At 56.2% G+C, this 26,441-nt stretch overlaps 8 protein-coding genes across 8 annotated transcripts; 5 read left to right on the top strand and 3 right to left on the bottom strand.

Moving 5' to 3' along the window:
* Nucleotides 1-432: 432 nt before the first annotated feature.
* Nucleotides 433-8,292, top strand: BBK36DRAFT_1186863 (polyketide synthase; the record flags this gene model as incomplete). The annotated part of the gene is made up of 9 exons (XM_024896510.1): nucleotides 433-651; nucleotides 784-1,037; nucleotides 1,139-1,363; nucleotides 1,424-1,701; nucleotides 1,768-2,009; nucleotides 2,089-2,563; nucleotides 2,635-7,028; nucleotides 7,099-7,398; nucleotides 7,453-8,292. 9 exons carry the CDS (start codon nucleotides 433-435, stop codon nucleotides 8,290-8,292), a joined length of 7,227 nt encoding a protein of 2,408 aa, XP_024752672.1.
* Nucleotides 8,293-8,730: 438 nt separating this feature from the next.
* BBK36DRAFT_1137790 (glycosyltransferase family 21 protein) lies at nucleotides 8,731-10,425 on the bottom strand (the record flags this gene model as incomplete). Its single annotated transcript, XM_024893196.1, has 3 exons — nucleotides 8,731-8,738; nucleotides 8,778-10,258; nucleotides 10,337-10,425. The coding sequence occupies 3 exons, from the start codon at nucleotides 10,423-10,425 to the stop codon at nucleotides 8,731-8,733; spliced, it is 1,578 nt and encodes a 525-aa protein (XP_024752671.1).
* A 2,140-nt stretch (nucleotides 10,426-12,565) lies between these two features.
* BBK36DRAFT_1110243 (hypothetical protein) lies at nucleotides 12,566-14,374 on the top strand (the record flags this gene model as incomplete). Its single annotated transcript, XM_024889559.1, has 3 exons — nucleotides 12,566-13,136; nucleotides 13,227-13,485; nucleotides 13,576-14,374. 3 exons carry the CDS (start codon nucleotides 12,566-12,568, stop codon nucleotides 14,372-14,374), a joined length of 1,629 nt encoding a protein of 542 aa, XP_024752670.1.
* A 715-nt stretch (nucleotides 14,375-15,089) lies between these two features.
* On the top strand, nucleotides 15,090-16,874 carry BBK36DRAFT_1186835 (Clavaminate synthase-like protein; the record flags this gene model as incomplete). Its single annotated transcript, XM_024896509.1, has 2 exons — nucleotides 15,090-15,282; nucleotides 15,502-16,874. Exons 1-2 carry the CDS (start codon nucleotides 15,096-15,098, stop codon nucleotides 16,872-16,874), a joined length of 1,560 nt encoding a protein of 519 aa, XP_024752669.1. The 5' UTR covers nucleotides 15,090-15,095.
* Nucleotides 16,875-17,240: 366 nt separating this feature from the next.
* BBK36DRAFT_1137787 (SGS-domain-containing protein) lies at nucleotides 17,241-18,683 on the bottom strand (the record flags this gene model as incomplete). The annotated part of the gene is made up of 2 exons (XM_024893195.1): nucleotides 17,241-17,544; nucleotides 17,611-18,683. 2 exons carry the CDS (start codon nucleotides 18,681-18,683, stop codon nucleotides 17,241-17,243), a joined length of 1,377 nt encoding a protein of 458 aa, XP_024752668.1.
* A 580-nt stretch (nucleotides 18,684-19,263) lies between these two features.
* On the bottom strand, nucleotides 19,264-21,743 carry BBK36DRAFT_1134180 (lanosterol synthase; the record flags this gene model as incomplete). The annotated part of the gene is made up of 4 exons (XM_024892217.1): nucleotides 21,720-21,743; nucleotides 21,426-21,680; nucleotides 19,632-21,344; nucleotides 19,264-19,551 (listed from the first exon to the last, which is right to left on the bottom strand). Exons 2-4 carry the CDS (start codon nucleotides 21,660-21,662, stop codon nucleotides 19,264-19,266), a joined length of 2,238 nt encoding a protein of 745 aa, XP_024752667.1. The 5' UTR covers nucleotides 21,663-21,680; nucleotides 21,720-21,743.
* Nucleotides 21,744-22,171: 428 nt separating this feature from the next.
* Nucleotides 22,172-23,733, top strand: BBK36DRAFT_1111070 (DNA topoisomerase IV, alpha subunit; the record flags this gene model as incomplete). Its single annotated transcript, XM_024889662.1, has 6 exons — nucleotides 22,172-22,412; nucleotides 22,484-22,550; nucleotides 22,613-22,724; nucleotides 22,769-22,855; nucleotides 22,916-22,996; nucleotides 23,179-23,733. 6 exons carry the CDS (start codon nucleotides 22,172-22,174, stop codon nucleotides 23,731-23,733), a joined length of 1,143 nt encoding a protein of 380 aa, XP_024752666.1.
* Nucleotides 23,734-23,898: 165 nt separating this feature from the next.
* Nucleotides 23,899-24,764, top strand: BBK36DRAFT_1134179 (ankyrin). The gene is made up of 3 exons (XM_024892216.1): nucleotides 23,899-24,107; nucleotides 24,215-24,584; nucleotides 24,658-24,764. The coding sequence occupies exons 1-2, from the start codon at nucleotides 23,912-23,914 to the stop codon at nucleotides 24,580-24,582; spliced, it is 564 nt and encodes a 187-aa protein (XP_024752665.1). The 5' UTR covers nucleotides 23,899-23,911; the 3' UTR covers nucleotides 24,583-24,584; nucleotides 24,658-24,764.
* The last annotated feature ends 1,677 nt before the right edge of the window (nucleotides 24,765-26,441 follow it).

The following is a 26,441-nucleotide window of genomic DNA, read 5'->3' as shown; positions in this document are numbered from 1 at the left end:
TCAAGCGCGTCTCCAGAATTCTCGCCGGCCACTTTTGTTGGCCACCCTGCGAGGCCGGTCCCCCTTCTTTTTTTCCTGCCAATGCATGTTGTTGTCACCATGGAGTCGAGACTGGCCTAATCGTTGTCGTTGCATTCAATGCCGATGCCAGTGCCCACGGTCTTTTTGTTCCCCTTCCTTCTGTTCCCCTGCCCCCCCGTCTCCGTCCGTCTCCGCCTCCATGCCATGCAATCAAAACCGGGGCTAAGGAGCTTAATCCATACGAGGTTGGCGTACTATTCCCGCCCGTTCCCCCTGCTACTACTGCTTCGGCAATCGCATATATCTTTAGCCTCGAACCTGACATGACGGTCCTCCTTCTCTTCTTCCTATACCACAATCCCTAGCTCTACAGTCGAACCTCCTTCTCTCCCCTCTTCTCCTCTGCAGACCATGGCTTCGACAAACGGCATTGACCCTCGCTGGCTTGATGCCAACGGGGACGAGCCTATTGCCATCATTGGAACAGCCTGCCGGTTCTCAGGTACTGCTACCAATGAAGACGGTCTATGGCAGCTGCTGTCAAGCGGCAGGACCAGCTGGGCCAGCAATGCCAGAAACCGATTCAAGATGGAGTCGTTTTGGCACCCTCAGGCTCACCTCGCCGGTTCGGTACGTGTATCTTCTGTTGACAGTGATGAAATAGAGAGAGACAAAGTGGAAGAAGAGAGCTCTTCCACTTCAACACCGTTGCCTCCCCTGTTACCGATGTACTGATAGCTGACACTCGTGTCCTCCTTGTAGACCAACGCTAGAGGCGTTCATCTTCTCCAACAAGACCCTGCTGTCTTCGACAGTGACTTCTTTGGCATCAGCGGTGTTGAAGCCAAAGCCGTGGATCCCCAGCAGAGACTTATGCTCGAGGTGGCTTACGAGACCTTTGAGAATGCCGGCATTCCCATAGAACAATTGGAAGGCTCCAATACTGGCGTTTTCTGTGCCGTATCCTATACTGATTACGACCAAATTCTTGGTCGGGATCAAGAGACATCACCAATGTAGGTTTCCACTTCCTCGGACCCCCTTCTACACCAGCGATGGAAGTACAAGGTGGGATTGGGCAGCACCGTATCGACATACGCTCACCGCCGTGGTATAGGTACCGTTTCACGGGAACAGGACCCTCTCTCACATCTGCCCGTGTGTCGTATGCTTTTGACTTGCACGGGCCAAGCAAGTCTGTCGACACGGCTTGCTCTAGTGCCTCGGTGGCTTTACACGACGCCATCCTGGCCCTGCGAGCTGGTGATGCTGACCAGATCCTGGTGGGGGGCTGCAATCTGATTCTAGACCCTGACAAAATGTCCATCATTTCATCCATGTCGTAAGATTTAGCCGCCCTCCTCTTTCGGTTATGTGGTGGCGTGTCGCTAACGGATCCAAGCTTCCTCTCCCCTGACGGGCGATGCTATTCTTTCGACGATCGCGCCAGCGGGTACGCCCGAGGCGAAGGCGTTGTTGGCATGCTCCTCAAGCCCCTTAGCGCAGCCCTCCGGGATGGCGATCCCATTCGATCAGTGATCCGAGGCAGTGCAGTTGTGTCCGATGGTAAAACCCCGGGCATCACAATGCCATCGCCTGACAGCCAATATGCAGCTATTCAGCGCGCGTACTCGGTAGCTGGGCTTGACCCCAAAGAGACCGTTTATGTGGAAGCACACGGTAAGACACCCGCCCATGGATGAGAGGCCGTAAGCCACCAGTTTCACTAACAGAGAAAACTCTCAGGCACCGGTACGAACGCGGGAGACAATGTCGAAGTCACCGCGTTTAACAAAGCGTTTTGCTCAGACAGGTCTGGCAAGCTCATTATCGGCAGTGCCAAGTCCAACTTGGGACACACCGAATGCGTGTCAGGCTTGACTGGCTTATACAAGGTTCTGTTGATGCTTGAGAAGGGCGCTATTGTCCCGACTCCCACTTTTCAGAATGCCAACCCTCGGCTGCAATTGGAGGCGAGAGGGCTAGAGGTGAGTAAAAACCATTGGCATGGCTTCTTCCCAGATATGAAAAGCAATGTAACCGACTGACCGATGTTTTCCTCTTTAGGTTGCATCCAAGCTCCAAGAGTGGCCAGAGGGAACAATCCGCCGAGCATCCGTGAACGGATCCGGATACGGTGGCACCGACACCCATGTCATTCTTGAAGCCTGGTCACCGCCAGCCAAGGCGATTAACTCAACATCACAGCTTGAGTTGAGAGGACCTCGTGGTGCGGCTGTCGGTGAGACCCCCTATGCCAGCCCAAAGGTTTTTGTGTTTAGCCACCAGCGAGAAGATGGCTTCTCCAAGTTGGCTGATTCATGGAAGAAATTCATCATGGAGGCCAAGGCAAACCACAAAGAGCTGTCCCTAGACGACTTAGCCTATACGCTGTCGTCTAGGCGAACCCGATTTGCACAGAGAGCTTCATTCATTGCCTCTAATGTTGACCAGCTCCTGGACGGCATCAAGAAGATTGAGCTTGGGTCAATTCGACCTGTTAAAGCACTTAGCGATTCGCGAACGTGCTTCATCTTCACTGGTAAGTCGCTACGACTGGAGTAGACCCGAACAGAACTTGTCTGCTGACACTTCTTTTCTTTCAACCGTTAGGCCAGGGAGCGCAGTGGGCTCAGATGGGCTTGGAACTCTTCTCCGCCTATCCTCTCTTTTCCGAGTCGATGCGTACCTCTGAGAGGGAGCTCATTCGACTGGGCGCAACCTGGCGCTTGATCGATGAGTTGAAGAAGCCCAAAGAGGAGTCCCGTATCAACGATGCCGAGTTGGCTCAGCCATGCTGTACCGCAATTCAGGTCGCATTCGTAGACCTCCTTGCCTCGTGGGGCGTGCATCCCGACGTGGTGTGTGGCCATTCAAGTGGTGAGATTGCGGCGGCATACGCTGGTGGAAGCTTGACTGCATCAGAAGCTATCAAGGTGGCTTATCACAGAGGCAAGTCCGTTTACTACCTCATGCTGAAGAAGGGCACGAGGCAGGGAGGCATGCTTGCTGCAGGTCTGTCGGAGACCGACGCGCTCAAGTATACCTCCAAGTACAGCGAGCAAGCAGTCAACGTCGCATGCATCAACAGTCCCTCCAGCGTCACGATATCAGGTGACGTGTCGGCTATTGAGGAGATTTCTACCAAACTGGAGGAAGACGGCGTCTTCAACCGACGGCTGGCTGTCCCAGTGGCCTACCACTCTTTCCACATGGCTGCCATTGGAGAGTCGTACGGCGCAGCACTGGAAAACCTCCAACCTCGCCAATTCAAGCCAAGTGTGCGCATGATATCCTCCGTCACTTGTGAAGAGGTTGACGGCCGAGAGCTGGATGGCGACTACTGGGTTCGCAACCTGCTGCGTCCCGTCCGCTTCGCGCCAGCCTTGGCCAAGCTCCTCAGCCTCCCCGTGAAGGGCAGTACATCGTCTGCATTGCCGCCAACTGTCCTGGTTGAGCTTGGCCCTCACCCGGCACTGCAGGGACCTGCTACTCAGACGGCAAAGACCGTCGGAGGGCTCCCTCCCGTGAACTACTTCTCCTGCCTGAAGAGAAAGGAGGATGCAGTACAGAGCGTGCTCACGCTTGCGGGTGGCCTGTTCAACTATGGCCTCCCCATTACGCTGACGGGTGCCAACAATCCTCTGGGTGCTCCCACCAAGGTGTTGAGCAACCTGCCGTCGTATAACTGGAACCACGGCAAGACGCACTGGAACGAGTCCCGGCGCAGCCAGGCGTACCGCCTGCGAAAGTTCCCCCGCCATGATCTTCTTGGATCTGCAGCTGCTGATAGCATCAGTGCTGAGCCGTCTTGGAGGATGTTCGTTCGGCTTTCCGAAATCCCGTGGGTCAGAGATCATTGCATCGACGGCCAGATTGTCTTCTCTGCGGCTGGCTTCCTGACCATGATTGTGGAAGCCGTAAAACGCCAGTCCGTTGTAGCTCAGCGGCCTTGGAAGAGAAAGGTGATTGAGTTCAAGCAAGTCGTCATTGACAGGCCTCTCCTTGTCCAGGAGGACGCCTTTGGTGCCGAGGTTTTCATTCTTCTCCGACCTTACTCGGTGACAGCTCGTGATGCGAGCTCGAAGTGGCAGGAGTTCCGAATCTACAGTGTCTCTCAGAACAACGAATCTACAGAGCACTGTCGGGGCTTGATCGGTCTGTCGGAGAACAAGGGCAAGTTGGGAAGCCCCTCGGAATTTGCAGCAGGTGGTGCTTGGGCGCAGCTTGAATCTAAGCAGTTATACAAGATCCTCAGCAGCTCCGGCAATGGTTATTCGGGCTGCTTTGCCAACCTTGATAAAGTCTCAGCCCGGGCCTGGGAGTCCAACTGCGAGCTGACTGTTCCTGATGTCAAAGCTACAATGCCCGCGGGCCACCAAGAGCCGCACCACATCCATCCCACAACACTCGAAGGCTGTTTGCTGGCATGCCTTCCTGGTGTGAGGCTTGGCCAGGGCTTGGACGGCCCTCAGGTCGTCGCCTCTATTGATGAGCTCTGCATCTCGACGGATATTGAACTTCAACCAGGGCACAAGCTTTCACTTACGGCCAAGTCAAGTCCACATGGATTGAGACAGCACATTTCGGACATTTTTGCAACGGATAGTGCAAAGAATGTCGTCGTTCGAGTTGGTGGAATCAAGTTCTCGTCACTGGGAAGCTACCAAGATGAGGCAAATGTTGTTGATGATCCTCTGTGTCATCAGGTCGAGTGGCTCATGGATCCCTTTTCTTCGTCCAGTGAAACACTGGCCGCTTACTGCCAGAGAACACTGGATCCCAATGCTGGGCAACCAAGAGAGACTTACAACTCAATCTCTCAGGCTGCCGGAGATGAGTGCTTCAAGAGATGCTACGCACAGCTTGCCGAGTATCTCAAGCTGGTGCAGTACAAGGTGCCCAACCTGCGTGTCCTGGAAGTCGGCGGCGGATCTGGCGCCTTGAGCTCTGTGCTCCTTGAGGCCCTTTACGGAGACAAGCGAGACTATGCTACTACCAAGGGCTCCTATGTCTTCACTGATGTCTCCGACGTGTCCATTGCCGGGGCCCAAGAGGCGCTGAAGGCGTTTGAAGGCGTCGTGGAGTACAAGACCCTCGATGTAGAGCAATCTCCGGCTCAGCAGGGCTTTGAGCTCAACTCCTTTGATGTCATTGTTGCATCAAATGCCCTCCATGCCACGCAAAGCCCCGAGCACAACCTTGGCAATCTGAAGAGCCTCCTGAAGGCCGGTGGCCAGATTGCCTTTGCAGAAGTCGTTGCGCCATCTCAGCGATGGGGCCTCGACGGGACCTCCCAAAACTCTCTTTTGTCCACGCCAGCATGGGAAGACGTCCTCGTCAAGAGCGGCTTTTCTGGCGTGTCACTCGAGTTGAAGGACTTTGCATCTGACGAGGAGCACAAAGTAAGCCTGCTCATCTCCAATGTTGCCAGCTCCGGAGCGAATGCGGACATTGGAAGCATCTCCATCTTTACCGGACGACAGGGCGGTTTGGCGGAGGAGTTGCGCAGTGGCCTGGCGACTCAATATCCTGGCACCGTGGTGTCCACCGTTCCGCTTGCCAAAGAAGCGGCATCTCCTGGTGCCTACATCTTCCTTTCGGATGTTTCTGAGGACTTCTTATCAGAGAAAGACTGGGAGAACGTCCGAGACATCCTCAGCAGCGCCACGGCTGTGCTGTGGGTGACGAAAGGAGCCTCCTTGCCCCATCGCGCACTCGTTACTGGATTGGCGCGCAGCCTGCGTTCGTCCAGAGCCGACCTGAAGTTCTTCACTTTGGAGATAGACGCGAACTCAGAGGAGGCTGCTGGCATTTTGCAGGTATATGAGAAGTATCTGAGCCCAAGTGCTTCTCCCTACTCTGCGTCCGAGTGGGAGCTTGCCATCTCCGACGGAAGCATCGTGATACCGCGCTTGTTGGAGAACAAGGTGGTCAACCACCAGGTGCAGGACACTACCTCAAAGTATCACCCGCGAGATGAAGCTTATACCGACCTTGACCGATCACTGGGTCTCCGAATCAACTCCGTTGGAGTGCTGGACTCGCTGTACTGGGCGGATGATGAGGTCCATGCTCAACCTCCCAGCGCATCGCAGGTCAAGGTTCGACTGGAAAGCTTTGCGCTCAACTTCAAGGACATGCAGACTATCACTGGCCAGCTGGAAGGCAACTCTTCTCTCCTCCTTGAGGGAAGTGGCACAGTCGTTGAGGTCGGCGATGCTTCCCAGTCAAGCCTATCCGTGGGCGACCGGGTTAGCTTCTTTGCCCCTGATGGACTGGCTACCGTCAGCAACGTGGATGTTCGCCACGCTGTCAAGGTTCCGGGAGACATTAACAGTGACATTGCTGCTGCGGTTCCGCTGGCCTACTCGACTGCTCTTTATGCTCTCCGAGACATTGCCAGGCTTCAGCGAGGCGACAGCATCCTGATCCACTCCGGAGCTGGAGCAGTCGGCCAGGCCGCAATTGCGCTTGCAAAGGCCTTCGGCGTTGAAGACATCTTTGTCTCCGCTGGAAGCCAAGAAAGGGCAGAGTTCATCAGCAGCACGTTTGGCGTCCCAGCTGGCCGAATTGTATCCAGCCGAGACCTGGATTTGGGTCATCGTATTCTTGAGTTGACGGATGGCCGAGGCGTCGATGTCGTTGTCGGTTCTCTCTCTGGAGATGCCTTCTCAGAGAGCTGTAGCGCCGTTGCTCCCTTTGGCCGAATCGTTCAGCTTTGCGAGCGAGATGTCGCCAACAATGGACGACTTGACATGAAAGCTCTCCAGAGAAATGTTTCTCTTTCTGTCGTGAACATGGGCTTCCTCGCACGAGAGAGGCCCCTCGTGTTCCACGAGCTGCTGGAAACTTCCTTCAGCATGCTCCAGAAGGGGACGTTGGCTGTGATTGGCCCGATTGTGTCGTCTCATGCTTCCAAGGTTGCAGAGCAGCTTCGCTTGATCCAGGCGGGCGATTTCATTGGCAAGTCGGTGTTCCAGCTTGACGCCAGTCTGCCATTGAAGGTTAGTTACTCATTTGCATCCCTCTCTTGTATGCGTCCTGTGTTCAATGCTTTACTAACTCGATTTCAAGATTCAACCCCAAAAGCCGAAGCCTGCGGCCCTGCGAGAGAACAGCTCTTACCTTGTCGTCGGTAATGCTGGAAAGCTGGATGCAGCAGTCGCCAAGTACTTGGCCAAGCTGGGAGCTCGCCGCTTGATCTCGTGTCAGGGCTCTGGCATTGAGGCGGTCTCGGACGAGATCAAAGGCCTTGGTGCTGACGTTGTCTTGATCCCCGGCATCACTTCCAGCCAGCTGTTTGTCGATCAGATCCGAGAAGCAAGCGCGGATGCCCCCATTCGGGGCATCATTCTCGGCGATTCCGAAGTTTCTGTAAGCAGAGCATTCGACGCCTTTCAAAGTGTAATAACTGACAAGGCCGATCAGGACGCGGACATCAAAGCTGTGTCATACTCTCAGTGGTCGACTGCCGTTGCGCTCGCCACCACAGGCATCACCAGCCTCCAGGAGGCCTTTGGCTCCAACCTTGACTTCTTCATCCTGCTGAACCGCACCTCTGCTTTCGTGGGTGGCCCTGAGCAAAGCATCGCCAGTGCCATTGGCGCATTCCGGGATAGCTTCGCCCAGGCCCAGGCCAGCCAGGGCTTCCCCGTCGAGGCGATCGCCCTCGGCGCCGTGCAGAAGGAAAGCTTCGGAGATGACACCGAAGACCTGCTCCCTCCCTCCGACGTCCGACCGCAGACGGTGGAGGAAGTCCTCGCCGTGATCAACTACGCCATCCAGAGCCCCTCCTCCTCCAAGAGCCAAATCATCTGCGGCGCCAGCCAATTCGCCCCCAATCCCGCCTCCCCGTCGCAGCAACAACGCCCAGACGCCCGCTTCGCACACGTCTGGTCCCGCGTCGCCCCGCGGGCCTCCTCCAAGGGCGGCGACGACGCCGCCTTCGACGTGCAAGCCGCGCTGCGCAGCGCCGCCACCGGCGAGGCCGCCATCGAGGCCGTCTTCATGGGCCTGAAGCAGAAGCTCGCCAAGCTGCTGGCCGTGCCGACGACGGAGATCCAGCCGGACCGCGCGGTGTCGAGCTACGGCGTCGACTCGCTCGTCTCGGTCGAGCTGCGCAACTGGATCACGGGCTACCTGGGCGGGCACGTGCAGATGCTGGAGCTGATGAGCTCGATGGCCATGGTGCAGCTGTCGGAGGTGATTGCCAAGAGGTCCCGGCTGGTGCCTGCGAGTGTCTTTGGGGGTGCGGAGGAGAAGAAGTAAGGGGAGGGGGGTTGCTGGATATTGATCAGTTGATCAGTTTGACTGATCAGGGGTTAGGGTTGTGGAGGATTTGTTGGAGGATTTTGGGGTATCTGACATGAGACACGACTTTATGGCCTTCTTTATCTTGACTTGTTTTGATGTTTTGATTTACTTGGATATGAATATATGTTTCTTCCGTCTCTTATAGTTGTCTCGCCGTTTGCTCTTTTGATTCATATATATAAGTCCGAACAAGACCAGGAATACAACAAGACTCTTTCATTGATTACATTAAAACGCCCCCATCATTCAATATCGAATACAACACCCGTCTAAGGATATCATTGCTCATGATCCATGTCATGCCATGTCAGGCCGTAAAGGCCATTGCCCATAAATAACACCTCCCCCACGAAAAAAAAAAAACACCACCAGCAGCAGCAGCAACAGCAGTATCTAATTGTCTAGTCATCATCATCATCGTCAGTGCAATCGATCCTTACCTCCCTGTCTCGCCCTCTCCAACTCCGGCGTCCTCGTCAACCTCGCCGGCGTCTTGTCGCTCGAAACCTCTTCGACCGTCGTGTCCAGACGGACGTGGAAGACTTTTCCGCGCCAGTTGACCGTCGTGCCGAGCAGCACCGCCCGCGTCCAGATCGGCAGAGCGAGCGCTTCTCGTGCGATCCATGCCGGCAGGAACTCTACGAAGCGCCGCCTTGGAAGACCGAGTGGACTAGCTGACCCAAAGGCAAACTTGGGCGTGTTCTGGTCGGTTTCAATCGTGCAGCCTGTGTGTAGGTGCTTAAAGGTACGCCAGTCGACCATCATCCAGGCCAACATGGACGCAAGCCAGATGAAGCCCATGGCCGTCCACGTCTGGGGGATGCCGAGCAGCCGAGCGCACCCCGGCAGCGTCGTTAGGCCAAAGGCAAGATATGCGCAGCAGAGCACCGACTCGACACCTGGCTCGACCAGCGTAGCCGCCAGCACGGTGAACTTCCTCGCGCGCAGCCATCGGACGCGCCGGGCGGCGTAGGCGGACACGGACATGCCTGCCATGGGCTGCAGCACCAGGTCGCCCCAGGCGATGCCGTGGTTCAGGAAGCCCGGGATGTTGGAGCGCCAGAGGAGGTCCCCGATCAGATGGTCCTCGCAGATGTTGTGCGAGAAGTAGTCGACGCCGCGCGGACGTCCCTCGTTTGCCGGGAGAAGGGGATTTCGCGCGGGATCAGTGACGTGGTCCAGATGAGCCTTACGGAACATGTTGCTCTTGCCGACGATGCAAGGCGCGACGCCCACGACGTTGATGGCGCCGTAGAACTTGACGTGCGTCGTCGCCATGAACATTTCGTCGAGACGGCCGCCGCCGTTCCTCCACAGCCGGCGCCATAGAGGCTCGTTGGCCGGCGTGTCCGCGGCAGCTAACCCCAGGAATTTCTGGTTCTCGGCTGTAGCGCTGTGCTGGAAGTCGACGACGTCGACAACAAGCGGCAGCTGGTGGACGAACTTGTACGGTTTACGCGCGGGTGCGTCAGGGGCGGAATAGCCCATGAGCGTGTCCACCATGCGCCCCAAGACGCCGCTCGCAACCCAGACGTTGCAGTCGATGATCCATATGACGTCGCCGGGCGCCTCGCGGTAGGCCCTGCTGATGTTGCGAATCTTTGGGTTCGGGCCCAGCATGTTGACGCGGCCTTGGGCGCCGTGCAGGACGGGATCCTCGGCCTCGACCAGTATCTGCGCATCGTAGTCGGGAAAGTCCTTGATCAGCTGCTGCAGGACCGGGTAGGCGGGGTCGGTGGTGTCTTGTATGCATAGGCGGATGGAGACCTTTTGGCGTCGGTAGTCCTGGCGAAAGGTCGAGGCTATGCATTCGTAGAGGCAGGGCTCGAGGCCCTTGACCGGCCGGATGATGGTGACGCTGGGCGCATCCTCGAGCGTGGACGATACGGACGGCGGGTTTCGTTCTTTGAACTTGACGAATCTAACGGATGAAGGGGACAAGAGATTAGAGGCAGCTCCTCCGAAGCAAGAAGCAGAGGCGGGACGGAGGGCTGCTTACATGGCCGTGATGCCGACAGTCTGGACGAGAACGACGACGACGGCCCAGACAAGGCAGACGGCGGCCAGGAGCTCGACAAGGCTAGTCATTTCCAACGCCCGCGATCAAGACACGACCATTATCCTGTCACTTGGAGCGTAAAATATCACCTGCGCATGCGGACGGACGAGCAGGACATGGTAGGTTATAAGTCGAGGCGCCGAGGACGTACAGCAGGTGGGTAGACGTAGGTGAGGCAGGGATCGGAGGTATCACAGGTCGGAAGGGGAGGGCAAGCAAAGAGAGCGAACAAGCCACAGCCACAGCCGACACGGCCCGGCCGGAGATTAATTAATATAGACGAAGACGAAAAGAGGGTTACCGGCCTCTCGGGAGCAGACTGGGACGTTGGATCGTATGGAGAATCAAGGAGAGGAATACATAGGAACGGTAGGCGGAAAAGATGGCGATCAGGAGGGAAAAAATCAGCCTTGGCGATGTCGGGTTAAGCCTGGCCCGCTTGGACAGGCCCTGGATGCAGTCGCTAGGCCTAAGCGGGAAGCAACTAAGTAATAGGTAGTAAGTACATAAGTAGGTAGCAGGGACAACGAGAAGCAAGCATCGTCACCAGAGAGAACATTTACAGCTGGACAAACGGTAGAGGGCAAGGGCCGTGCGTGTGACGTCGGCAGGGTCTTGTTGATTTGATGTTGGGCTGAGGCATCTCGCGATCTCACGATAGGCGAGTACCTGTGCGCCTGAAGATGCCCAAATCGTGTTTAGCAGCAGAGCACCAGCCAACTCTTATTGTTTGCGGCTGTGGCCATGTACTTTTTGGAGCTGTGGCTCGTATCCCGCTAACGGGGGCTTGTGTACCTAAGCAAGGGAGCTACACAGCTTGAGCATGGACGCTTTACGGCTCATCCAATTGGTTTGATGCCAGTCAAACTGCCTTTGATCAGTGAATGAAGAGGAGTGAGATCAAGCCCATTATCTTCTCTATGCCGGTTTGTAAACAGACGCTGGTTAATTTCACGGCGCTTCATCAGCCAACCAAAGAAATCAGCTTGGCGGCATTATTTGTGAGCACCGAGCTCCACCAACAAAACCTGAAGCTCTTTTCTGCGCATGTGATGTCACAAGCTTCAGCGGCTGCTTATCAGCTGAGCGCTCAATAACCCGCACAAAGCAGCAAAGCTCTCCTAAACAAACGAATTGCTCGAGCTGCTTTGTTCGTCAGAAGACGCAAAGCTTCACAGTGAGTTTTCAAGTACATACGTATTCATCGCACATCACGAATGGAGACGGGAACCTTCCATCATCTGTCCCCAGAGAGCAGCCCCATCTTTCAGGGCCTATCAGCACCGTTAGGGCAACCTGCAGGGCTTGCGGTGCCTGAGACGCCCTGCAACGTGCCCTGAGCCGCCGGTAACCCCCCAGGTGCCGCGCCTGCACAATGCCGCTACGCTGCATCGAGCCACTGCAGGTCACACACACACTCACACTCACAGAATCTTCCATCAAGTTGGCGCCTGGAGCCCCAGGCATCAAAGCCATCGGATCCGCTGGGCGGCTTTCTCCGACCAACCGCCGAAGAAAATCCTCATCCGTGCGACCAGAAAAATTTCCCTCTTGTTCTCTCCCAAACTATCTGAGAAGCAGAAAAGTAAAGCTTCCCGCGACACTCGCCTTGTCTGCAGGTCCCAGACTGGTACGCCATCTCCATTGCCTTTCTGGAACCAGTTGGACAAGATCCAGCTGGACTCGATCTGCAAGAGGAGCGTCGTGTCAGTTACCGGGCCATGGCTTGAGAGAGGTGAGTCGATTTTATCTCGATTTTTTTCTTCTTGTTCCCTTCCACACGCATCCTTATCCCCCACGGCGCTTTTGCAGTCCTTTGTGTGCCGGAGCTTCAGTTCGGCTTGAGCATTCCACTGCTCAGGCTGCTTCTCCAGTTCTACCGCGGCGGAGAGCCAAAAACGTGTGCCTTGAACCAGGCGCAGCAGCCGGAGCTTTTCTTCCTTGATTTCCATCCCGCTGTCATGATGATGACCTTTTGAGCAAAGAGCGACCATTCATTTGGAGACCTCTGTGAATGCCATGTAATTATAGACTACAACGGTATCTGATCAGCAATGGAAAACTGCCTTTTGTTTATTTTGTCATCACGCTGCACACGCTTTGGAGCTTCACAAACTGACTCGAGTGCTGCAGGTCCAGCCAAAATGATCCCAGTCCGAGATGGCTGAGATGCAAGTTCATACTGAGGCCCCCTTGCTAGGGACGGCTTCACCTATTCCCAAAGACCCCCAAGTCAATGGAAAGGCCCAAGCTGAAGCGTCAGCTCCAGCTCCAGCTGCGAAACCGCAAGCCAGAGGCCCTTCTCTCCACCAGATATACGCCCTGCCTGCACCCATCCGAACCTTTCCCCTGCCAGCCTTCTACCCCAACAACCCCGTGTCGCTGCTGCACATTGCCTACGCATGGCTTGGCCAGGTTTTCCGCCCGCCACCCGCAGAGCCGGCCGTGATCCACCACGGCGTCTGGTCTGAGACGACCATCTCCGTGCACATTAAAGATGAAAAGTCCATGAGGGCCTTGTGGGAGCAAGGCTTCTATGGCAAGGGTAACCTGAGTCGCAGTGAGCCTAACTGGCTCAAGAGGGAGCAGGTCCAGCGAGGACTCCAGGAAGCCCACGTCAGCGAGATTTTCACGCAGCAGAGGCGAGAGGAGCGAGCACAAGCCAAGTGGGAGCGTGCACGACTTGAGCAGGAAGCCATTATGAAGACGAAGCTTGAAGAGGAGCGGCTGGCTGCATCTCGTGCCTTGGAAAAGCAAGAGGCCGAGAAGCAAGAGGCCGAGAAGCAAGAGGCCGAGGAGGCAAAGGCCCAGAAAGCTCGGGAGATACAAGACGCAGCCGTGCCAAAACTTGCTTCGCTTCCCCTTGCGCCCGTTGGCCCGTTGGAGCTCCTCGCACTCCCAAACTCCGCCGTCGTATCACTGCCAGTGCCTGCCCCGACTCCTCTACCCTCGTTTGCACCTCCTGTTGGTCCGCTGCAAATCTTGGCGTTGCCCAACTCGGCTGCCGACATTGTCAAGCTCACCACCGTAAAGGCCACCCTCAAATCCAAGGCAAACGGATCCTTGACACTCTCGTCCCACCACGGTTCGTCCACTGACGAGTCGGAGGAGCCCCGAACCCCCATCACAACGGATAGCCCGGAGCTGTTTAGGGATGACCGCTCCGTAGACTCATCTAGTGATGGCACGGGCAACACGAAGCTGCAGCGCAGAAAGAGCGTGCGGTTTTCGCCCACGGTGGAATCGGCCACGTACAAAGCGACGGACCCCCCGAGCCCCAATCGGTCTCCGCCCGTGTCGTTGTCCCAGCCATCTCAAGTCAACGGCCATGGCAAGTCGAATGGCCAAGCGCTCCCCCAGCTGCCGTCGGCGAGCCCACCCGTGTCCGATCCCATCATCAACAAGGAGCACCTCCAGCTGATGCCGGAAGAAGCCTTCTTCCTGTCTTTTGGTCTGGGGGTCCTTGAAATCACGGATCCCGCGTCTGGCAGAGTGCTGTCGCGCCAAGATCTGTTCCGTCTATTCCGGCAATACTCTTACTTTCCGCCCCGAAACGGCCCAGATGAGCCGGATCTGGAGCCGGACGACGGGTTCCTAGTCCATTACGCCGTGTATCATCACTTCCGATCACTGGGTTGGGTGCCTCGAGCAGGCATCAAATTCGGCGTCGACTGGCTGCTTTACGCCAGAGGGCCGGTGTTTGACCACGCCGAGTTTGGACTGATTGTGATTCCATCGTACTCGGATGAGTGGTGGAAGCAGCAAGGCAAACAAGGCCCGCGAAAGCCGTGGTCGTGGCTGCACAGCGTTGTGCGAGTGCTGTCCCACGTCACCAAGAGCTTGGTGCTGGTCTACGTGGACATACCACCGCCTCCCATGTTTGACGAGGCGCTGAAAACGGGTGTCGCGGAGGCGATGAAGCTGTACAAGGTTAGAGAGGTCATGGTGAAGAGATGGTCGAGCAATCGAAATCGGTAAGGCTGTTGGTTACTTGGGTGCTTTTCTTTTGTTATTCTCGTCCGTTGTACGATTACGATGCTGGGAATTGGTTGGGCAAATGGGATTGGGGAACATGTCAGCGATACTGCGTGATTACTGGATACGAGTAATGATGGAATGATTAAGCTACAGACTGATTAGGTGCGCTGGAAGGGAAGATGTTCCTTGAAGTAAATCCAAGTTGATAACCACCTTGAACGTCTCATTGCTTTGGCATTTCCAATGAAGATTTGGTCATTCATGTGATGTGGCTGGAGAGCGACCATCTTCCTTTGGACCGGTTACAGGACTGAGTGGTATAGACAACGCCTCAAGGGAGCAATAAGAGGAAAATGCAACGAGAGAACCAATGAATTAAGAATGCTCGTCACTCTTAACTCAAGTTTTCTCTACAGATAATTCTATCCAACATCTCTCTGTATAGAAAACGCCTTGACCCTCCTCCTCCTGCCGTCCGTCCCCTCCAGAAGCAACTTGAAGCCGGAGTTTTTGTGCCTCGGTCCACTCCCACTCCCACATCAAACGCCCTATCAGAACTACCTATATTTAGCGCAAAAGGCTTTTGCCTCGACATGCCCACTTTGGCGAGCTCGTGCCTGAAGCCTCTCAGCTTTCCCCGGATTTCCCCCCACGGCGTTGAGAGCTTGCTTTCTGTCGTACTCTAACGCATTTTTTGAGTGAAGGGATTCTCAGCCTGGCCATGTTCTCCCTTGCTCGCACAGCGCAGGCCAGAGCCGCCGGCTCTTCAAGAGCAAAAGCTCATGCTGCTGCTGCTCCTCACGTCATCCGCACTGCTCACACCCAAACCCGACTGGCATCATCATCATCGCCGTCATCATCATCCCTCTCCGACAAGAAACTCACTCAGAAACAACAGCAACCCCAAAGTCGCCAGCCAGAACAGACCACTCCACAAGAACCAAGAGGAAACAAGGCCGCCGCAACAGAAGATTCAGAAACAGGCGGAGGAGGCTCCTACAGACCTCAGCAGCGAAGGATCCTCGCCAAGCAAGCAGAAGCCCAAGCCCTGAACCAGCAAACCTCGGCGTCCCGCCCATGGCCGCGCCTCGCCATCCCGCGCGAAGCCAAACGCTTCACCTACATAGACGAGTCCCCAAACTCGTCTTCCATCCGCGCCCCCGTGACGGTGGCCTGGACGGACAAGTTCCTCTACGTGGAGGATCCCGCCAAGGGAGACGGCAGGCGAACGCTCAAGCCGGCGACGCTCCGCGACAGCTGCTCCTGTCCGCGCTGCAGAGACCCGTCGTCCGGCCAGAAGACGTTTTCGTCCGTCGAGGTCCCCGTGGACATTGGCCTGGAAGACGTCAAGCCTACGAAGAAGGGGCTGGAAGTCACCTTCTTGCGCGACATTCCTCGCTTCACCACCGAGCAAGATGAACATGCCAACGAAAAGAAGCACATGATGCTCCTCCCCTGGGAGTCGGTCGACATGGCCCTCAAGCGCAAGACAATGGAAGACATCACCCTCCCCCGGCAGCGCTCCATCTTCCGCCGCACGGGCGTCGCGTACTGGGACCGCCAGGTCATCGCCAACCGCATCCGCCACATCGACTACGCAGCCTTCATGCAGGAAGATGCCGACAATCCCGCCTTCTGGGACGTCGTCATCGACCTCTGCCGCCTCGGCATCGTCTTCCTCAAAAACGTCCCCCGCGACGAATCCTCCGTCGAGAACATCACCTCCCGCATCGCCAACATCAAGGAGACCTTCTACGGCCGCACCTTTGACGTGCGCGCCAAGCCCGACGCCGAAAACGTCGCCTACACAAACGGCTTCCTCGGCCTGCACCAGGACCTGCTGTACCTCGACCCGCCGCCCATGATCCAGGTGCTGCACTGCATGGACGCGTCGCGCGCGGGCGGCGAGTCGCTCTTCAGCGACGGCGAGCGCGTCGGCCGCCTCCTCTGGCCGTACGTCGCGCGGCACCGCGTCGCGCCCCTGGCGGAGCACCACGTGCCGTACCAGTACTCCAAGCACGGCTTCCACTACTTTTCCTCGCGCCGCGTGCTCGAGGGCAACGCCGCGGGCTTCACAAACGTCTTCTGGTCGCCCCCGTTCCAGGGCCGGTACATGGCGCCCGTCAAGGACATTCGCGGCTGGATCCGCCCCGCGCGCGTCTTCTCGGAGCTCATCAACCACCCGGACGCCGTGTACGAGCACAAGATGGAGCCGGGGGAGTGCGTCCTGTTCGACAACCTGCGCGTGCTGCACGGCCGGAACGCGTTTGACAAGACGAGCTCCAACGGTGGCGGCGGCGAGAGATGGCTCAGGGGCGCGTACATTGCCGCCGAGGACTTCCTTTCGAGGGCGGCGCATATACCCAAGGGGTTGGCGGAAAAGTATCGCGGCGAGGTGCCGTGGACGCCGGGGTTGGCGCAGCAGGCGCTGAGGAGGTCGGTCTGGCACGAGGATGTTGTGAGGAGGCTCAAGGAGCTTGATCCTGGTATCGAGGCTTGAGGGCTTCGTATAACTATTGTATATCTCTGTATGTATGGCTTGAGATGTGTGAGAGCGTAACGACTTTATATGAGACAAGCACATCACCGTCGATGTGAAACGATTTAGAATGGTCAGAAGAAATTTGAAAAGACGTCAGTCTCAAGATAGATTAGAACCTCTCATGAAATATACACGAGGCATCCTAGCAGTGGCAGTCTGTCACTGCCAGCTGAGTGATTAAAAGCAAACCATTTTCATCCCTTCTTGCGCCGTGCATGTTACCCCTGGTCAGATCATTACAATGATCATCCCTAAATCCATAACTCGCCCCTGTGTCATAGCACACAAAGTCATCACCTCCGTCACTCAAAACAGACCATCGAACTAATCCCACTTCTTCGCCTCGACTCCGTCCGGCGGCACAGTCGCCACCGTCTTGTCCTTGACGTCGTCCCAGTTGGTGCTCAGCGACGTTCCGTTGCTCTCCGTGAAGCTCTTCATCATGGCCCGCTGCTGCTCGGGGGTGGCGCCCTTGTACAGCTTCTTGAAGAAGGCGTTGACATCCTTTTCGTCATCCGAATTCTCCTCGGCGCCCACTGCATCCCAGTTCTTCGGTCCAGTCTTGGAAGACGTGGGGTAGACTGTCGGCTTCGCGTCCACGGCCTTGGCAGCACTCGGCTTCTCAGAGCTGAAACATGGTCATTAGCTTGACAACAATCCCCAAGTGCGACGTCCAAACGAAAACATGACTTACCTTGCCGCAGCTACTTCAGGCTTGGGCAGTGGAGCCTTCTTGGGAGCTCCATCGCCCTGGACAGCCGGCCATCTGCCAAGCGTCTTCTTCGCCAGGCTCAGCTCGACCTTGTTCGGTGTGACGATGTACTTAGAGTTGGAGGGATCAATCTCTCCCCACAGATCAAGGTGAAACTCTTTCTGCTCGCCGCTGGAGTACACCAGGGGATCCAGATGGACCGAGGTTTCGGAAAACTGCACTCGCAGCTTCTCCTTGTCGACGCCCTTGGAGAAGATGGACACCGAGATGTTCCTGTCGCTCTGGAAGTCCTGCATGCGAAACGGCGGCTCGTTGGGATCAGCAGCCTTGGGCACCGCAGGAGGAGCCGCCGCCGCAGCAGCCACCTTTGCTGGAGCGGCGTTTGTCGAGGCAGACTCTCCAGTACTGGCCTTTCCAGAGGCGTGGTTGACGAGGTCTTTTTGCTCCGGAATCAGCGTCGTCGTCAGCTTCCTCGCGGGGTCGTCCGCCGGCAGCTTCTCCATCGCCTTGAGGGCCTGGATCGCAATGGTGCTCGCCATCCGCCACTCCCTCATCTGCGCCCGCAGGGGATCCTTGTCGTCCGACCCCGACAGCGCCCCGAGATCGTTGAGCTTCTTCTTGCCCGCCTCTTCCTGCTGCGCAGCCCTGAGGGCGTCGTCCGCGCTCCTGGTCCAGAACCCGTTGCCGTCCACGTACTGCAGGCACGGGTCCTCCTTGGGCACCGCCAGCCCACCCTTAGTGAGCCGCATGCAGTGCAGCAGGCAGTAGTCGGCGTTGGCGTACTGCTTCAGCTGGAAGTAGGCCACGCCGCGGCGGTACTGGGCGCTGGCCATGAGCTCCCTCCTGCTGCGCTTGACGGCCATGTGCCACGCCAGGTCGGCGTCCTCCAGGCTCGCCTCGGGGCGGCCCAGGCCGGCCAGCGCCTTGGAGCGGGCGATCAGCCAGGCGGGGTTCTGGGAGCTCCTGAGGGCCTCGGACAGCTTCTCGACGGCCGTGTTCCAGTCGCTTTCCTCGACGGCTTTGAGGCCCTGCTGGGCCACTGCTGCGTACGACATGCTTGACCTGGTACCTGCTGTTTCTCCTGTCGATGGCTGCCTTATGTGAAGATTATGGCGTCTGATCAAGATGAAAAAAGAGGCAGATACACAGTTGAGTGACTATGAAAAGGAAAGACGGAAAGTTGGTGAGTTGGCAGAAGTTAACAGTCACAAAGGCAAGCAGCTGTTGAGGTTCAAGCTTTAGCGGGGGATCGAAGCTCGGAGCTTAACTTCGTCACTGCCCCACTGTTTCGTTTGCTGGGTGTCGACAACCAACTTCAAGGTTGTAAGAGAAAAGTCAAGTTGACCGGAGTAATAATGGTTGAAGCTCAGACGAATGATGCTACTGAGACTTAGTGAGTGTTCATATGGTTAGGAACAAAATAGGTAGGAAGCTGAAATAAAGGGTATTGTGTCGCTGATGCCTGGGCACTGTACGAGTAAAAGCGTTGAAGTGATAGGGCTCATAGAAACCTCTAGAACATCATGGCCAAATAAAGGAGGCTTACAAGCAGCATCAACCTGTCAATAGCTGCCATGGCAGAGCATCCTCCTCATTCAAGTTATATCTAATTGATTCTAACCAGGATCCCAGTCCTTACAGCTTCTCGTCCGGATATCTCTTTGCAAACATTCCCAGCGCCTTAATCGTAAAAGTAAACTTGTAGTTGGGGTACGAAATCATGCACGACTTGTTGAAGACGCCCTCAATCGCCTCCTGCAGCCACTCGCCGTTGGCCTGCTGCCGGCTCGCAATCAGCCGGATGCCCTTCTTGATCTTCTCCACGTCGGGATAGTCCACCGCCATGAGCCCGATGAGCGCCCAGGCCGTTTGCACCACCAGGGATCCTGATTCGTGCTCGACGTATCTCATGGTTTCGCAAGCCTTGACATAGGTAGAGATGAATTAGCAAAGGGGGCTCATGTCACGGAAGCCAGTCTATAAGGGACAGAAGATGCACTCACCCGGTAGCTCTCGGACCATCCGCCATCCTCCCGCTGCTTGGAAATCAGGAAATCGCAGCCTGCCCTGGCAATCTGGCTGTTGGAGTACGTCTCTCCAATGGCCGCCATGCTCTGCAGCGCAAACATGCCAGCATATGTAAAGCATATGCCCCAGCTGCCATACCAGCTGCCGTCGGGCCTTTGGTTCGTCTTGATCCAGTTGGTGGCTCTCTTGATGAACAGTTTCACGTCCTTGGTCCGGTAGTCGGGCCAATGCTTGCGGAATAGAGACAATGCTGTAACGCACGCCGTCGTGCATTCGGGATAGTCGTATTCAATCATGATCCTGCCAAACACCTCGGCAGCGTTCAGCATCTCCAGGTATTCGCCACCCCTTCGCGCCTCGTATGACGAAACTCCCCCGTTGTCGTTCTGATACAGCAGCAGCGTGTCCACGGCATCAAAGATGCGCTGGTCTTCCAAGAGCTGCGGGTACCCTTCCGTCTTCTGCAGCAAAATGACGGCCTTGAGCGCCTCCGAGATGCAGTCGCTCACGCCGTAGCCCTGGTCCCGGTTGCTAAACGGCCAGCCACCCTTTCGGGGCTGCCGATAGCACTTGTCTTGGTCCTTGCAGTTTTCTCTGATTTGCTGCCTGTCCAGATACTCCAGGGCCTTGACCAGCATAGGCCTCCAGCGATCTTGGACGTGCAGCCCAGACTCGACGGCCGCAAGGATAGCAAAGGCAGTATCCCAGCACTGAACGCCGTTTGTGCCATTGCACAGCATTCCTTCATCCTTGACCCACAGGTACTCGGGCAGTCTCTCAACATGTCTCTTAAAGGTGTATGCGTCGGGGCCGTCCCGGACATAGCACACAAGCGTGTTCATCGGCGCGTTCACCGGCGCCAAGCAGGCATACTCCGTGTTTGCGTCTTCCATGTCGACGAGGTCGCTGACCCATTGCTCTCCTCTCTCTTTGAGAAAGTTGAAGCGGAGATATGGATTGTACACATTGACCAAGACCCAGTTGATCGAGTTGAGCAGCCAAGACTTGGGGTGGTAGTTGTCGATGGAGGAAATGCTGTTTCGGTGGCTTGCCCAGTTGATCTCGGCGTGAGGCTGGACGAACAGCTCTTGCTTCAGCCCCCGAGTAACGTCGGTCTCCTCGCAGCTCCATCTCTTTGAGTAGAGGTATCCCATGGGCAGAAACACTTGGCGAATATGGATCCACCACCGCCAGGGAGCAATCGGCATCCAATCGGGCAGCAGCCAGAGCTCCGGGGGCACAGGGTTCACGATGTCCCAGTCCACGACGCCCAGAACTGCGAGCCAGAACTTGGCCCAGTGAGGCGCGTTGACTGCGCCGCCCATCTTGTGCAGAGTTGCCCTCGCCTTGACCATGACAGGGTCCTCGGGGTCCACGCCAACCAGACGGAGAACGACGTAGTTCATGGCGGTGCCAAACACAGTGCTTTCGCCTTCGATGTGAAGCCCCCAGCCGCCGTCCTCTGGGTGGGCTCGTGCAGAGACGTAGTTCTTGATCTCGGTCGCGTAGGCATCGGGTATCGGCGTCTTGGTGACATACCACGTAATGACGAAGCCGCCGAGGAGGAACATGGGGCCGCCGTACTCGCAGCCCCAGTGGCCAGAAGGCAATTGAAGCTTTTCGAAGAAGGTGAGGCCGTTCTCGGCCGCTTGGAGCGGTGTTTCGGCCTTTGGAAGGGCAGGCAGATCCTAGACACGGAGCATGTGAGCTGCGGCCTACCACCTTCTCTCGATCCTGCATCGTTCACAAGGCCCAGGGGGAGGACATACCGTGGGCAAGTTCAGATACCACTTCTCTGCATAGCTCTGCGGCCACTCTGCAGCCGCCTTGTCGTCGGCAAGATAGTGCCACGTGTGGCGGCTGTCGTCGTCCTTGACTCTCCATCTCGTGAGGTCAGTCTTGGCCTCGAGCCTGGGCCGCTTGGGAAAGCTGTCGCCATCGTCAGAGGCGCGCTTGCGAGACTTTGCGCTGCCGTTGCCGACGTCTCGACCTGTTGCCGTTGCCATCTTGCCGGTGGCTTGCGTGATGTTCCGCGTGGCCAATTGGTGATGATGGCCTACTTGTCGACAGATTTATAGGGAGAGGGGAGAGTCAATGGCTGCCGGACTGGATTTGTCTTCCCAACCCGAATGCTTTCACATGCGATGGGCTGGGCTTGGCGGTACAAAGCCTGGCTTGGTTTCGATTGTACCTTTTTGCTTGCTCCAGGCGCTGAATTGCCCGAAGCGGTACCTGTGCCTGGGGCTGGCAGTGACATCCCCGCCATCCAATGAGCAGATCCAGGTCCCTTTTCAGCGCCGTTTTAGTGGATGCTGGCACTAATCCTGCCTGATCAACACCTGCAGCTAATGATCCAATGCCCCTTCCCATCCCGTCGTCTTCGTATTCGGACCTCCTGGCAGCAGCCACTTGCTCGGATCCTCGCCATTTGGCACTTGACATTGACTTTCCGGACTGCACAAAAACCCCGACACTGCGTCCGTCTGGCTTGTGATGAGGCTTTGCAGAGCCAATCATGGATCAATCAGCAGCCAACAGCAGAACTCGGGATGGACGACAGATCATCATCCGGTCAGTGACAGCGGCAACATCCGCAGGAACCGTCATCTCTCGCATCGAGTCCATCTTGGAGGCTATCCTGGACTGCCTGGCCGAAGAAAGGGAGCTCACCATCGACTTTGTCTCGAGCCGAGCCGGCAACAGTCCGCAAAAGGTCCATTTCCCAGGCAGAACCGTTCTGGAAGCCACCAAATTCGGTACGCACCATTGCTCAAGCGAGTTGTGTCTGCGATCTGCTTCTTACGTTTGACTTGTAAAACCATCCAAGCCCGGATCCTGCTCATCTTGCAGCTCTCCCATGACGCCCTGGTCTCGGGAACAGTCTTGACCAAGCGGTTAGTCTGTTCCGGCGACCTCAAGTGACGCTCCAGATCTTAACATAACTGTCCTGGTGGAGTAGGCACATCTTCTACCAGCACCAGGGCCTTTTCAAGAACCAGAGGACGGTGGATGAGCTGGTGGATAATCTTGCCTTTGCACTCAATGTCCAACGTGATGAGTTGAACATTGTACGTCAAGTGACATCTCTCGGGGCCTGAATTAACCAAATTAGGTTGCATCTTCCAAGGGGCTCTTCTCAGGACCTCTCACCGTTTACCTACAGGACGATACAGTGATTGGTCCTGCTACCGGAGATGCGGTTTGTATATCCGATCAAGTGAGATGTTTGTCTTTTTCTTGTGTCTGACTACCGCTCAAGGGAACGGTATTACCCGCAACTGGGTCAATAAAAGCGATCTCTTGTGAAGGCATCAGATGGATCCTCATCGTTGAGAAAGACGTCTGTGTCTCCTCTTTCAAGCATATGCTCGCTCATTGTTTACTGATTATGCCCAAGGCAATCTTTCGCTCTTTGACATCTCGCTCGTTTTCGCAAACATCTCTTGCTGGCCCAGGGGCACTCATAACGGCATGTTTCCTGCGATGGCGTCCCCATCATGGTAGCTAACGTTTGAGATAAAGGCCAAAGGATACCCAGACTTGCTCACTTGCTCATTTATTCAGCTGGTCCGCTTCAACTGTCCGCAAATTCCAATCTTTGTATTGGCTGACTACGATCCTGATGGACTCAATATCCTGCGCTACTACCGCCTCAAGTCGGATATAGTGTCACGAGAGACGAACCATACGGCTCCCGAGATACGCTGGCTGGGAATCAAATCGCAGCATCTCCTAGAGCGTGAGACCCATATTGACCATTCAGTAACGCCATCTCCGATTGATCTACAGCCACCGAACAGCCAGTCATCCGAGCAAAGCGCCAGTTCCAGAACCTCAATCTCGTCCACAGAATGCCGTGAACCAAGTTCGGCTCTTTCAGTACGAGATCGTAAACTTGCCGTTGGCATGTTAGAGAAGTTACAGAATACAGGCGATAGTTCGGATGCTCTTGAGCTTCAACGAGAACTTCAGGTCATGTTGATGATGGGCATCAAGGCGGAGATCCAGTGGCTTGATGAAGCAGGCAATCTCACAGAATGGCTGGAATCGAAGCTTGGGCAGGTTTTGGGATCTTGATTGTCGGAAGCAAACGAGCGACGTTAGAGCTACCTACCCTGGACTAACCATACAAGCACAGTGTGGGAATCGCGGGGCAAACACCTCACACAGTCCCCTCCACCAGAAGAAGATGTGCCAAAATTTTATACAAGCGTTTTCGCAAACCAAGACTGAGTGAGAAGCTCACTGCATCACCATGGCGCCGAATCTCACAGCGGACGAAATCGACGACGTGATTTATTTCGCCAGAGTAGGAGAGAATGAGGATCTTGTCGAGACCCTGAAGACGCTGTCAGAGCGCGAGAAGGTGTCACCAGCTGAGATCCTGTTGGCCGCCAAGGATGAGGGCAAATCCACGGCTTTACACATGGCGGCGGGCAACGGACACCTAGGTAAGAAGGGAAAATGCGATGACTTCACATGGGGGATTGGGGATCTTGCCTATAAATCCATCATAAGAATACGTACGGTACAGAGACTGACGCCGGAGCCAATCCAGAGACTGTCCGCAAACTCATCCAGTACTTCGATGAGAGACCCCACGAGGAGAAGCAGACCTTCCTGGACGACGCCAATGAGCACGGAAACACAGGCCTTCACTGGGCGGCCCTCGGCGGCCACCTGGACGTGGTCAAGCTCCTGATGGAACACGGCGCGCTGCCGGCGCTGGCCAACGAGCGCAACTATGTGCCCCTCGACCTGGCAAACTTCAACAACCACAACAACGTGGCGCAGCACTTCTTGGCGTCGGCGGGGATGCTGGAGGAGAAGAATCAGGAGAGCGGGCTGAATGGTGCTGTTGAGTCTGTGAAGCTCGAGGATGGGGAGGGTGGAGTGGAGGAGGAGAATAAGGCTGAGGCGTCATGAGGGCTTGGGGGAGATTATGCCTGGGCAAGATGGGGAGGGAGTTTGTGGAAATGCGAGTTTGTTATGACAGCGGGCGATGAGGCCTGTCGTGACGGATGAAGATACCATATATGGATTGCTTGAGGTTTGGCAAAGTACATCATCTCGGTCCGGATAGATTCGAAAGAGCAATATACTCTTGATTCATGGACTTATCTTGACCTCAGGGTGTGATGGGAGATGGAACATGGTAATTGATGGGCTGCAAGGAGCTGTTTGCTAAGGGGACGGACCTGACTATTCGGTCAAACGATTCGCTTTCCTACACCAGGAGCCATGTTACAGCCAAAGCAAAAGTCAACTCAAGGGCGGAATTTCACCAATAGCCTTGAGCTTAATCCAGATGCCAGCAGATTTCCTCGAGGTGGACCTCATTTTCTCTGCACGAGCTTTGTAATGGTGTCTATCCGATCTGTACAAGATTTTTCATAGTGAATCTTGGGAGTGATAAGGGGGCACATATTCTTGGTAGCCTTCTTACCATGAGCTTCTGGCAAGCAGATTCCTCGTGACTGGAATGGAAATATCAAGCACGGTGGCTTGACCACAAGGAAACATCTTGATTCAAGATAGAGAATCAATAGATAGTACTAGATGGCGCCAAGGCGCGTTTGACGGCGCGCGGCTAGTCCCCAAGAGTCAGCCGATACTACGTAGCATAGATGGGCTATATTCTACATGTATACTACAGGATCTGGACGAGATGAAGAGGTGTCCAATGGCCGACATTCCGAAGTATTAGAGGACAAGATCTCGACTGCCGTACTCCCGCTTCTCGGAGCGAAATGGCCGTCTGGCTGGCGGTGACCCCCACTGAAGCGATAAGAGCCCAAGTTCCCCGGAAACCCAGTGGCGTATCTGAGTATCTGATAAGTGGCGGCGAAAATCACCACCAAAACCGCACGAGATTCTTGTCCCCCTTCGTCCCCCCCCACAGCCTCAGTGGGGGTCACCCCGGATAACGACCTCAACGTGAGATTGGAGTCTTTTCCCCAGCTCGTCCCCGCGCAACGGAAAAGGACCCCTTCGGAGCAGCTCCTCGTTGTGTGTGTATCGATGGGAAAACTGCCCGATGCGGATGCGGACTGCCGATTCAGCTGGGGCTCGCTGCACTGCACACGGAGAGGCGGCGGCGACGCGAGACTGCTACGGCACAAACCGCACAATCCTTCCCCCCATGCACATGCACTCTGGCTTCATCGACGGGGGCCAGCAATGAATATATGACCCGGATGGAGTCGCCACAGACCGCGGATGCGAGTGTCCTGGCGACGACGACTCGCACGGGCTCGGGATCCAGCGCCAGCACAGGCACAGGCACAGGCACAGGCACGACATCAACCACGGGATACAAGCGCGCCAGCAGAAAGGGCGCGCCGCGGAGGTTCGTCTGCGACCATGCCGGCTGCGACAAGATCTATTCGCGAGCCGAGCACCTGCAGCGCCATCAGCTGAACCGTACGGAAGCCTCCCCTTGGCCCTGCAGACGTGGATTGGCTGGCAATTGTTGTATGCGCAATGCACTGAGCTGACCTTCTCGCAGACAACCCCAAGGAGATATACCGATGCGACGTGGGCGACTGCGACCAGAAGTTTGTGCGCCTCGACCTGCTGTCGCGCCACAAGAAGCGGCACACGGCCTCGTACACGCCGAGGAACCGGATCCCGAGCTTCGACACGGGCGACGCCATCAAGCACCCCCAGCGCCATAGCATCTCCCTCCCGCCGCAGTCGTCGTACAGCCAGCCGCCCGGGGCCGGGACGGGAGCAGGAGCAGGAGCAGGAGCAGGCGCCGGGCCTCACGATGCCGCCATCCTGCT

This window comes from Trichoderma citrinoviride, assembly GCF_003025115.1.
Source record: "Trichoderma citrinoviride strain TUCIM 6016 unplaced genomic scaffold BBK36scaffold_2, whole genome shotgun sequence".
In the NCBI taxonomy this organism is placed as follows: domain Eukaryota; kingdom Fungi; phylum Ascomycota; class Sordariomycetes; order Hypocreales; family Hypocreaceae; genus Trichoderma; species Trichoderma citrinoviride.
The sequence above is the reverse complement of the archived record's forward strand: the minus strand, read 5'-3'. Positions and strand labels throughout refer to the sequence as shown.